The sequence below is a fragment of the Mizuhopecten yessoensis genome, unplaced genomic scaffold (assembly GCF_002113885.1).
Source record: "Mizuhopecten yessoensis strain PY_sf001 unplaced genomic scaffold, ASM211388v2 scaffold11125, whole genome shotgun sequence".
NCBI classification, from domain to species: Eukaryota; Metazoa; Mollusca; class Bivalvia; order Pectinida; family Pectinidae; genus Mizuhopecten; species Mizuhopecten yessoensis.
The window spans coordinates 613,195-626,473 of record NW_018408892.1 but is presented as its reverse complement, the minus strand read 5'-3'; the positions used below and the strand labels follow the sequence as shown (position 1 = coordinate 626,473).

The window sequence follows — 13,279 nt, the reverse complement described above, 5'->3', positions numbered from 1 at the left end:
AAGACGGTCACATAAATTACATTGCTTACTATTCTTGTTTTACTAGTTTATTAAATCAATGTACCCTGTAGCAGCCTTAGCATTCTGTTATTTTTATCCTACAGTGATGTGTGTTACTGGCATAGATATCAGAGTCATACTAGGGTATACAAGAAACCAGGTACAATGAGATATAAAGTAAACAAGATATCTAATAATACCATCAAAAATAAAGTTCAAGGATCATGAGCGAGAATCTTCATGTTATATAACGTCAATCGTCCTTCTCATTTGATAATAGTTAAATTCATTTTGCACACTAAAATATTAGTTTCTTAACTTATTTTACACATGAACTCCCTCATTTGCATAATAACATCAACATTACCTGCATGTTCTTATGGATGATACGACCAGGTTCTGGGAAGGAACCATTTGCTGCCTGGCGGTTTATCATCCAATCAATAGCTCTGGTTAGAGTTTCATCATCGATAAATACATGACGTTTCGCCTGGTGGAATGACTTAGCAACAAAAGCCGTTAGCCACATGCTACCCGACGGGTCCCTGTCTCCGAAAGCACTGAATGATCCATCCGTGTGCTGGAAAGTTAGTTCTCTTTGGTATCCTGCAAAAATCACATTTATTGTACATTATACAGACTGGCACATTCAAAAGTAACAAACCGGAACATAACTGGCCATGTGTTATTCAGATGTAATGAATAAATTGCAATGTATCATTGCTGTATTATTGGACCGATATAATTCATTCAAGTTAAATTACGCATATATGTTTTAGAAATAGAAACACGTTTCTTGTATTAGAAATTTTGAACATGGCAGAATGATATTATATTATCTTCATATAAAGTATTGTTGACTGTTTATACATTTCGGCTTAAGATTTTCTTACCAAATACTAATCATCCGTGATATTTTTAATTAAAATCATTCATCGAAATCTTTCGCATTATATACTAAGAAACGTCAAAAAACATAACTAGACAAAACACCTATATAGTTTTAAATTTGCTTTGTTATTTCAATATAATTATTGATAAACACAGAGTTTTTTCTAAAGAAAAAGAGTGCAATGTTTTGTAAAAAAGAGAATCCATTTAGTTTACACACATACTTTTACCTTAAGAGTATAAAAAGTGATGCATTAATACTATAAATTACTCATTTTTCGTATGACACTTACTTTTGCTTAAACCACGTACAATTTCGATCGCGATTTCAAGAGCGACGCGATAACTTTTCTCAATAAATTAAAGGAGCTATGACTTTGCGTAGTAGAAACAAAATCTCATGTAAAAAGTACGGAATGGTGAGTTTTCGAAATGAAGTATAGGGGTTATACATAAAGTTTACAGTTTTTATCGAAGTAAAACAAATGAAGCATATGAGTATACCTTTCTCCATAAAGTTGATCGCTTTCTCCTCGACACTTGATGTCAACTGGTGGGTGTCGGTGAGATAGTTAGTTACAAACACATCAGGTGCGAAACCTAACATCGTCTGTTCTCCACATCCGGTTGGCATGCGCAAAAGTTTATCTAGCCCATTGACCGTTGGTCCCATTAAGTCACCTACAAAAAGAAAATGAATAAGTTGTTAAAAATCTTTATTTTTAATTCCATTTAATTATTTTTCACGCAGGGAAGGTCTGGAAAAATCTTCAAAATCGATTTGATATTTCCGGAATCATACAAAATAGGCATAAAAACGAATCAAGGAAATAGTCTTTTTTGAAAATATTAATCTATGTGATACAATACGTTATCATATGCTGCGTTGACAATGTCAGCTTTTTTACGATGCTTTCATTCATTTCAATCAACTTCTTGAAAAATTATTACAGAAGAAAACATACCGATAGCCGAGACACGCACTCGCTGTGATCCGGCGACGACCCCAGCAGGTAATGTGACATCAACTGTCTCCGCGAAGTTGGTGTTGTGTTTCAGGTCAACAAGCATCGGTATATTGTACTCTTTCGGGACACCTTCAGCCTTATCGTGAAACAAGTTACATAATTCTTAGTTACTGTAATTCCTTGAATATACCTTTCTCGATGATTTACAATTGGTACATAACGTCCCATCGACCGAAATACCCACTACGTTAGTAAGGATACTTATATTGATACTCAATTTGAGTTTATGTCAGATTTCCTGATTTTACTTATACCGATACTTTTAAATAATACTGATACGGTAATAAAAACAAATCTACGTGAGCAGTAGCAAATTCCAGAATTTATCTATTTTACGTATATTTATTTCATTGCTGATAATCGATCACTTCACGGATGTCCGTCTCAAGATCAATAACCCTGTTTTGTACGAGCGCAAAAAAAATCACTTGCGACAGAATTAAGATATTCGTGCGAACAGTACTACAATCCATTTACATCCTCATTCTAGGACCCATTTCAAAACTCCAAACCATTAACAGGGTTGAGATTTTCTCTATCCATTTCTTTCAGAGGTCATTGTTTTTGTATGCCTCCACTATGAGTCGAACTAGGGACCTATGGCCTACTATTCTTACTCTCAACCGAGTGAGATAAAGAGAAAGTTGCCCTAGTTAAGTCGGTAGTATTTTACCAGGGTGACACCATAATGCAATGTCTTTATTTAGGTTTGATAGTGAAACCCATGACTAGTGGAACCCATGACTAGTGGAACCCATGACTATTAGCTACTCAGAGTAAATCAGGTTTTCTCTGGTGTACGTAGCCAAAATCAGTAAAGATAACGTCATAGAATATTTGTTATATCATAATCTTGAATAAAATCATAAGTGAATTTACTAGTTCTGTTATAAAGCGCTTACCATTACAAAACATGGATACATATATATTAAAAGACAAAAGTCCCGTTTCAAAGTAAGCCTTATTATTATATATTAATGGTTTGAATTAAGTATCGTTAAACAACTTTCCAAGACATGTTCCTACCTGAACATAACACAGACAATGCTCACACTAAAATGATGAATCGAGTTCGAAAACAAGTAAACAATATCAGCATCTGTACCTCAATAAGGAGTTGTCGCCTAACAGCGTCTGCGGCCAACGTAGACTGGGCCTTCACGTTAATACTGACAGAACCAAGGCCGGCAGGAACCACAGGGAAAAACACAGACTTTGTTCCACCAGCTGTTACCTAGAGACAGAATATCGAGATCTACAGTAAGTCGTGAAACAAGGGCTCGGTTGTATTTGATAGGTAAAATATGGTTAAAACGTACTTAAAATACACATAAATGCAATTAAATGTATACTCTATGATGATATTATTAATTTCGAATAAAATCTTGTATATAAAAATTACATCCTTATTGAAATATTTAAATTAATTTATAATACTGTGATGAATAGATATATCTGATTTTCAAACGTTACCTATGATGTATTTTCATAATGGTTCAGTTAATTGCATTTCATGGTTTTCAGTTTAAGAAATACAATAATTACCGAAAATAAATAATTAAATATGTCATAGGCGATAACAAAATCGAAACGGAAAAAATTGAAACGTTCTCAATATCTGCCATATACCTAAAAAAGAAATCATTCACTGTCTTAGTTCTGCAGCATGGCTTTTGATGGACAATTATGAGAAGTACTGGGAACAGTGTAATTTGATGATTTAAGATAGATTTAAAATTAGGAGACTAAATAGAACTTGCAACAATTATATAACTTAGAATTAAAAAAAAAAAAAAAAAAAAAATCAGCTAGATTGTAATCATGCATAGGAATGTCAACAGTTTGTTAAATACGATTTTTATTTCGTATAGCGAACACGAGAAAACTTTTTTTATTATGTGTTTGTTAGTCAAAAAATAAAAGTGAATGTGAACAAAATTCCGATGAAAGCCACGTATGGAACCAAATCATTTGAAGTTGACTTCGTTTGCACTACCCAAGATGTTTGAATGGAAATTAATTATCTAGTTCATCAGGTTAATGCATGCAATAATTTGCTATGCGGCTACCTGGTATTGGTTATTGTCTCGAAAAAACAGCGTTAAGCTAAACAAAAAATGGGATCAATGAGAAAAAAGATGTTTAGGAAAATATATCGCGCTAGCAGTTAGTCCTATGTCATCTGTTTAATCCTCCTGATTGGAATTTGTATGTAAAAGAAATCTATGACATATCGTTTTCGTCATTTGTCCAGTATGTATAAAAGTATGCCTCTAGATAGTTTTTGGTCCGAGCTAATGTGGTAAGATTTTGAAATGACTTGATTGTAAGCAAACATTATAATTCAAAAGTATATGTATGTCCCTAAAACATTCTAGATTTGAATAAACAATGGCTTAATTGATGATAGTTAATTGTATTTATTCAGTTGTTATAGCTGTATAACTACTTACGTGAACAGTCTTTGTTGTTGTCTGGGCGATGTAGGACTCTGTGCCATGTGTATTGAATACGACATTTACCAGATCATCATTCTTTTCTAATGTGACAACAACCTGGTATGTTTGGAAAAACATTAAATAAAACACAAAGAAAGTTCAATCAAACATGTTACTTACGGTCAACGGTGTTCAAGAACGGACTGACATTACTAAAAAGACGTCATATAAATACCACCCTTTATTTATTCTTTTATGTGCACATTGCGATGATTATCTGCTTGCTTAATATTTAAAAGTGATTGTAAGCCTTTATTTTTGTTTTACAATTATAACTTATACTATTATCCATATGTAGTTAAGCGCTTTAGAGTAATTTTACAAATTATATTGGGCGCTATATAAATGCAGTATATTATTATTATTGGATTTTGAAACTTTCTGTCAAAATAATCAAAATGTAAACTGTTTAAGTCTACTGCTTCAGAACAAAACAAGATATTAAAATATTTTCAATTATATATTTTTCTCTTTGAAAACACATGAAAAGAAGAAAGAACAAAAACTGTTGTATGTCGTTTTGAAATTGCCAACTCTTATTGATTTTGTTATTCTGTGTCATCTGACTAAGAAATATGATACGACGCTGAATATACGTACGTCCATATCCATAGTCATATAGTTGAAAACATTGGCCTGCAGTACGAGTTGTTCTCCTCTCACAACTGAATAAGGCAATGTCAGGCTGACAAAGAATGGTCTGAAGGCTTCAACCTGTAAAATCAAAAGAGGCTGTTGTAATTATATCATAAATGTGCCCAAAGTCATCAGTCATTTATCACGAAAGACACCGAGTGTGTTGGAAATTTCAAAATATCAAAAGCAATATATTAAACATACTGATTTAAGTTCAATATGAATACATACAATAGCAACAACACGCAACGAAAAATTCGGAACGAGAGTAATATTTTTACAGCAGGAATGCAATTATGATACAATATTGAAGAAAGCAGGCTTTCCAAACGGGATAAACGTTGTTTGTTCTTGATCAATTCATAAGTTCAGAACTATTGTATACTATGATAAGCGTGCCTTGGCGCTTGTTGGGGCGATTCCGAGGCCACTGGTGGCGTGGACAGCAAAGGCACTGGCAACCCATGACGTAATCGTATCCGGGATTGTGGCAGCAATGGTCACGTGGCCGTCAGGTCTACGTTAGTTAACAAATCGAAAATTAATGTTGTAATGGATAATGTATGCTTTGTATGTACGACAAATCATTGTAAAACAGTTTTATAGTCTGTAATACAGGTATTCGATTTTATTATATTCTTAAGCGTCCGGAAAAAATGAAAACAAATATTTGAGACATTTTGTCTTTAAAATATATTTGACTGCATAAAAATAATCAGATTTACTTTTCTCAGTATAATAGACGTATTGACAATTTATTGTTGAAAACAAATGTATATTTTAATATTAAATAAATAGCAATCACTCATACTGAGCTGAATTTGATATATATGGAGTTATGAAATAATTAACATATGAGAGAAATAAGAAGCATATGTCAGATGAAGGTGCAGGAAGGCAACAAGTAAGGCAACAAAGCAACAACTAAGCATAACATATAAATACAAAAGAACAATTCTGGGAATAAATGTTAATATAAATATCAAATTTACCATGAAAGAGTCATATGATGTTAAGTTTCAAATCAACACAATATTATTTTGTTTTATGATCAAATAAGTTTATAGTTATAAGCCGTTTGTCTATATGTTGCTGTAGTTTTCTACTGTCACAAATCATAAAATCTGTTTTTATTAAATGCATAGAGAGACAAGGAAACGGTCTGGCAGGTAAGCTGTTCAATAGTAAAGAGACATTTCTATGTTCACGTCTCCTAAACGTTGCGCGAGTTGTAATCAGAACAACTATTGAAGATTAATTTCCCCGAGTTGAGAACACATGACATTTAAAATATGTTATAAATACTGCTTCATTTTTTAATTTATTTTTTAAGACTAGTTTTACAAATTTTAAACAACGAACAAACGTGTTTGTCGTCGAGATCCTGCCGTCTCAATTCAGCTTGTAGAAACGGAGCCCATATGTTTGATTTTAACAAGTGTCATATTTTTAATTTGGATATCTACATTAACTTTCTTTCTATTTTTTTCAATATATACTTTTTATTTCAATTTCTAACCAATATAAAGTCAGAACATTGTTTTACCTGAAAGTGGTGTTACGAGAGTAAATAAAAAGCCAGACTATTGTTAGCAAAGATAGGCGCGGGATACTACTAAAGCTGGCGTTCATAAAGGAGTAAGGAAAAACGACTAATAAGGGCTTTTGTAATATTAACCTTCCACTGGAATATCACAGAATGCATTTCGAAAGGGATATGATCTAACTTGGCTTCTCTTGAAATAAAGCCAATAGGTATTACGAAAAGCACTTTTCGTTTCTGTTCTTTGTTATTGAGTCAGACATGAAAAGCTAATTGTTCCACCATTATAGTGTTATCACTCAGTGGAAACCATAAAGTATTGTGAGAAGAAATCTTTACCCAATGGTTTTATTGAGCCATAGCCATGTTTCTGGGAAATCCGAACGAATTGTCTCCACTTCTTTCAGCACGGGATTTCCTCCCATACCACCAGTGGCCAAGCCAGTTGCCATACCAGCACCCATTGAACCACCCATAGCAGCACCTGGGGCCATCCCAGCAGCGGCCATAGGAAACATTTGGGGGTCTTGAAACAAAAATAAAATCCTTCTAGGCAGGTGCAGATATGATTCGGAACTCAGTACGAATGAAATTGCACATACAAAACAAAACGACATCGGTAAAGCAGGACCAGCGACGACAACTAACGTGATGAAGAATGTCCTATTGCATGGGTTATACCTCATGCTGGTGACAGCGTTGGGATGGAGAGCAAAGGGTCGATAATTTTCTTTCATCTTGGACCATTGAATTTTAAAACAGAAGGAGTTCACTAATCGTTATGTGAAAATACTAGGTCGGGGACGAGTGATCCTAACTCAATTTTATAATGTTAAGGTCTAATTTTGTGTTTCACATAAAAAAACTTTAATTATATACTTGGCGTTTCCGTTTACTCTTTTGCAGCTTTATTGTAGTCTTCTCTCTGTTTAAGACCATTAGATACAGTTTAACGTGCCAAATGAGTTAAATATACACTTGACCTCCTTTCATGTCCTTCGAAAAACAAGACTTTTTTAGAGCATAGCTCGAAAGATTTTCGATTAAATGTTATGCGGCAAATCGTATTAAGAAGAAGCCATATTTACACCGGATCACAGAGTCATGACACGTGCAGAAATATCAGGATAATTGATAGACGCCTCACATATAAAAATACTACCAGCATTGGAAAGGTATCTCACTAAAAACTCCGTGATACTATTTATTTATAGATATAGATACTTCTATTTAAGCAAATATATTTTTTATCTAAAAACAGATACTCTGAAACTTCGAAAGACCTATCAGTGTCTGGACAAGGTAATTTAAGTTGACCATAGCGAACTATTTCCTTTAGCCAATTGTTCCATCACGTTTATCGAACAGTTTTATTGAATAAGAGACATGTCTCTAGGACACCAGAGCACATTGTCTCCAGTTGATGTTGCGAAGGGGTTTCTATTTTAATGGCGACGGATCACCAAAAACGACTGAAGAAGAGGACCACCAAGAAGGATTTAAGAAACGGCAACTGATGAATGAACACCACGAACGACTGACACGAAGAAACATTTCCTCAACAACTTGATTAAGCCATAATCAGGTCTCAATTTTCAGCTATAACGTTTCTGTCACACACTCACTAAGCATACCAAAAGTCATGCCGTTCCGGGAAACTGCCACCAACACCGCTACTAAAAACACAGGCTATACACATTCCAGCTCTACAGAGTTTGTAGGAAAGGAAATGCTTTGAGGTCTTAAAACAAATAACAATTAGCTGTCCTTGAAGCTTCAAATAGATAATGGAGGCTGAAATCAGATTTTTACCCAACAGTTTTATTAAGTCAAATCCATGTCTCTGGGAAATAGGAGTTTTCTCCACATTTTTAAGCGCCGAAGTTACATGTACTAACAAACCATCCGGACCAATAGCAGGAGGCATCACATGCATGCCATTCGCACCCAAAACAGGATCTTAAAGTGCATAAAGATGAAACATTCCGTATTAACTACCTCCAGGAAATGTAGTTTGAAATGTATGTAAAATTTAAATCAAGCAGACAGATCCTTACAACACAGAAGAGGAGGATGGGTGTTGAAGTGGTAAACGCATCTATCTTTCACCAAAATGGCTCGGATTTAATTTCCAAATAGGACGTAAAAAGATATTTTGAACACCTGTCCAACCACATGTTTTTCCTTGAATTATTCAGATATGTTTTCACATAGAAACCTGTGTGCGGTACCCTTTGGGTCAACAACTGCGGCTAATATTGTTAATCAAAAGTAGTAAAGTAGTACAAGCGTGTCGTTTCCTTCGCGTCTTGAGATCCGCGTATAAATTGATGTCAAGTTGAGAATCCTCGCCTAGGCACTATTTTGGGATGGTGTATGCAATTGGTTGTTGTAATAGCATTCTTCATATTTCTATTATCACGTTCACTTTTCTATATTATTGCGTTTTCCACAATAGTTCGGTTATCCAACTATAGAATAAAAATGTTACTGTGAGTGAGTTCTATCAGCAGCTGACTAATAATAACAAACAACAACATAATGCCATAAGGCAGTATCAGCACTAAGACCCTTGAAAAAGAACAAGAACAGGCGTTCCGGAGGGGTACGGAATTGTTTAATTGAAGATTGTAGTCAGTAGTGTTAGTTAATGTGCGGGGACATCCATGAAAATGGTTGAAATTGGGAGAGTGAATAGAGTCGAAGCAATGGTACAGTGTGTCTTGCACGTGCAATTATGTTGGGAATCGTAAAGCGTGTCAGCATTTGGGAGAGTGCAGAAATTGTAATGAAAGGTGAAACTTTAAAGTAAACGGGAAATGTGTGTCATATGTAGGAATAATACAGTGTGTGAGAAGTAAACAGTGCGTGTATATGGTGAAGTGTGGCAATGGCAACAAGACAAAGCATTGCTTGACAATCCATACACCCTACCGGTTAAATGGCACCATTTAGATTAAGGAATTAGGTTAGTGTGTGTGTTAATCGTCATATTATATAATAACTTAATATAGCTAAATTCACATACACACATCAATTGTGGAAAGTAATTAAGATTAGTATTGGAGCTTTCCCCAAACAAACGATTACAATGATTGGATTCAGATGTGGAGAAATACGGCACAACCTAAATTACACTCTAAACAGTATTTCTCTATTTCAAGATATAATTTGGTAACATCAGTTTTAAATGTAAATGGGGCATTATACAAATACCCCACACTGCCCCTATAGTCGCAAATGTTGCATCATTAAACATTTTGATTTCATAAAAATCCTTAATAAGTTTGGGCAAGACATAGATGGACCGTTGGCATCACTTGGGCGTACACTTATAAACGTGTCAATCAATCAGAGTTTACGGCGGCCATCTTTGAAAAGCACATCTACGCACGTTCACCAATGGGTGTCCGAAAGGGAATGAGCACACACCATATCAATATCCGATTTCAAAGGTGAACTGATAATATTATCTTAGAAAGAACAAAACAAAGGGAAAACTTCAGAAAATGGAATATTTGCATTCCCTCAACAGTAGGAAATGAAAGCGATCCTTTTACTGAACGCATTTTCATCTGAGTAGTAATTGACATATAGATTGTGTTTCACAGTTAAAAAAATAAAAAGTAAAAAGGTAAAAAAAGCAGGAAAGAAATCATCATTTGCTTTCCAATTTTAAGGTAGATTTGTGCGTGTTTAAAGCTTAGCCCTTCAGTCTACGTAGTCGTTTTTTGTAGTGGGAATAAAGCAGACTACTCTCTGTCCAAAACAAAAAAAAAACATAAAGGAAGGTGTTTAACATGCAAAGCAGAATAGAATATAGACGCATAAATGATACAATAGCACTTTAATGATAATGGGATGGTATAAATTTAGAACCAAAATATGCTATCTGATTTAAAAACAAATTATCTATACCCTGTCGTAAAAATCAAGCTGTTCTGAATTAGCAAAAGCCCCTAATCGTGTGTGTTCGCTATTTGAATCGAACATGACAAACTAGTCGAAAAAACCAGTATAGTATTATCACTCATTGGCGACACCCCATGTACTTGCATTAAAAGCCTTTACCCAACAGTTGTACTGAGTCACACAAACGTCTCCGGAAAATTTGAGCGAATTGTCTCCACTTTTTCAACATTTGATATCCTGCTATACCGCCCCGGCCATACTAGAAGTCGAACTAGCACCCGCGGCCGTTCCACTCATTCCCGAGAAAATACCAGCACCGCCACCAAAACCACCACCGCCACCCGCCATCCCAGTAGGGATCTAAGGAAATGTTTAGAGGTCTTAAAAATAAATAGATAGCAATTCCTTAGGAAAACATAGACTTTAAGCAGAAAATGTACCCAACAGTTTTATTGAGCCATAGCCATGTCTCAGGGAAATCAGAACGAATTGTCTCCACTTCTTTCAGCACAGAGGTTGCTCCTATTCCACCAGCACCCATACCACCAACTGGGGCCATTGTAGGCACAGTCTGGAAACCGTTGAAGGCAAGCCCAGGAGCGATCCCAGGAATCATTGTGGTGACTTGGAACAAATAAAGATTTAACCTAATTCATTTGAACCTTTTCTCCGAGGTGACGCAGTGTGCCATTCAAAGTAAAGAATGAAATGGTAACAAGAAGCAAAATAATTCTTTTTTGACACAGCTCATCAAGAGATCAGTGTCTTTACAAAGAATGTCACAATGCGTTGTGGATACTAGTCATCGCCATGGTCTTGTGGGGCCGTGCCCCATGTCCTTTACACGTACTTTGATTCACGTGTAAAATAATATCTAGTTGTTATATCCCCATTCCATTAGCTAGCCAAGTGAGATGACATCATCCTTTAAATGCTCGTCTTTGCACTATTTTGGTCTTGGCTTTGTTTTCAAGACAAATTGTGATTGTAGGTGGGAATGGTACCAGTGTAAAAGATTGAGTACAAAGTATGTTGGAATTGTAGAATGTGTGGAAATAGTACAGAATGTGGGAAGTGTAGACTGCATGTCTATAGCCGAGTATAGGAATTATAACAGGGAAAAACATTGCTAGACATTCCATACCCCCTTCTGATCAATGGACGGCATTAAAATTAGTTTTTTGTCATATATATTCTGCAATAGAAATGCGCCTGCATATCTAAATTTGTTAACTCTAAATGCGATGTTACATGAGAATTACTCCGGACGACTATTGAAAGATTACGGGAAACGTAAAACAGAAATAAACGCGGAGTTGGGAAATGCATTCGTTTTGGTCCCCGGTGTTTTCAACCGGAAACCAATAGCAACATAACAAAATAAAACTTAATCACAGTGAACTTAAATAAATTGGAATGTTCAGCGTTTGCGGATCATTTAAAATTGTTATGATCTTTGCTGGGTATGTTTTTCAAAATTCTTTTTCATCTTAATACTAAGGATGGTACTTTAGATAAGTGTATAGTTATACCCAGGTCTAGATGAAAAGTGGCGGATGGAGAAGGGATCAGAATGTAGGTTTTTCTACTTTTAAGGTTGTGCGTTACGTGAGTCATATCTAGAGCTACAATAGCCTAGAAATCATGTTATTCATTTTTTTAATTTATTAATTATCATTGAAAAAAATAAGCTGCGTGTTCAGAAAGGGCAAAGAGTGAACTAGCATATAGCATACACCAATTTAACGTCTCAGCCGCAGGTCAAGATAATGTTTAGAGACTAGTTTATCAGATTTTCTTCTAAATACCGTATCACAGAGCGTGAAACAAAAAGCAAAGCTGACATACACACATGAAGCACATGAACAGTAAAGCATGATGCTAGACAATCATCTAATGAAGAAAGAACAATGCGGATAAGCGCATTATCAATAGCGTAGCACCGGCTGTGTGTATGATAAATTTGAGATTTCTTTGTGTTCATTTAAGATATCCTTTATTTTTATATTTATTCTTAATTATATAAAGCCCACTCCTTTTTGTTCTAGGTATTTGAGTCGAACATGAAGATCGGTCATCTTGGTCATTGGTAATAACATGAAGATTTCATGAGGAAACTTTTACCCAACAGTGTTATTGAGCCATAGCCATGTTTCTGGGAAATCGGAGCGAATTGTCTCCACTTTTTTCAGCACAGAGGTTCCTCCCATACCACCAGTGGCCATGCCAGCAGCCGCACCAGAACCCATAGCACCGTCTGGGGCCAATGGAGGCATACCGTTGAAGGCAAATCCAGGTACGGCCGTGGGGACTTGAATCGAAACAATTACATTTTTAGCATACCTCTCAGAAGATGTAGAATACCATCCAGTGTAAAGAATGAAATGGTATCAAGCAGCAAGATCTTCTTGTCTTCGACACGACATAGAAGAGACGATCATTGATGTCCTCTTGAAGAATTTTACAATACGATGTAGTGTTGGTACCAGTCATTTTCATGGTTCAATGGGGTCTACTTAACGCCAGTGATCGTTGCAGTATCCTATACGTCTAAAGATTCACGCATTAACTGATATGGTGTCTAGTTATTAGTTCGCCTGGTAGCTGTGTAAAAACCTCATATGCGAAGTTCAGTGCTTGGTAGTAAATAAATACTTGACAATGCCATAATAAATGCATTATTTAATACCTGACGTAAATACTGCTACTTGTTTACCATGGTTCCTGATTTTGTAGTAGTCACCTGTAGGTTATATTAACGGGTATTGATA

At 35.4% G+C, this 13,279-nt stretch overlaps 1 protein-coding gene across 9 annotated transcripts in view; it reads right to left on the bottom strand.

Annotated features, from left to right (window-relative positions):
• The window catches only part of LOC110466205 (CD109 antigen-like), an 81,024-nt gene that overhangs the window by 44,897 nt on the left and 22,848 nt on the right, over window positions 1-13,279 (bottom strand). For 3 of the 9 annotated variants that reach the window (XM_021522574.1, XM_021522582.1, XM_021522579.1), the window contains exons 20-26: window positions 5,453-5,570; window positions 5,018-5,131; window positions 4,373-4,474; window positions 3,025-3,153; window positions 1,857-1,995; window positions 1,396-1,572; window positions 368-606 (exon numbers count right to left, since the gene is read on the bottom strand). In XM_021522574.1, the coding sequence (XP_021378249.1) occupies window positions 368-606; window positions 1,396-1,572; window positions 1,857-1,995; window positions 3,025-3,153; window positions 4,373-4,474; window positions 5,018-5,131; window positions 5,453-5,570 (1,018 nt within the window). Of the gene's footprint in view, window positions 1-367; window positions 607-1,395; window positions 1,573-1,856; window positions 1,996-3,024; window positions 3,154-4,372; window positions 4,475-5,017; window positions 5,132-5,452; window positions 5,571-6,935; window positions 7,123-10,948; window positions 11,133-12,632; window positions 12,820-13,279 lie in introns of all 9 variants that reach the window. The other 6 variants (XM_021522580.1, XM_021522581.1, XM_021522578.1 and 3 more) reach the window with 6 other exon arrangements.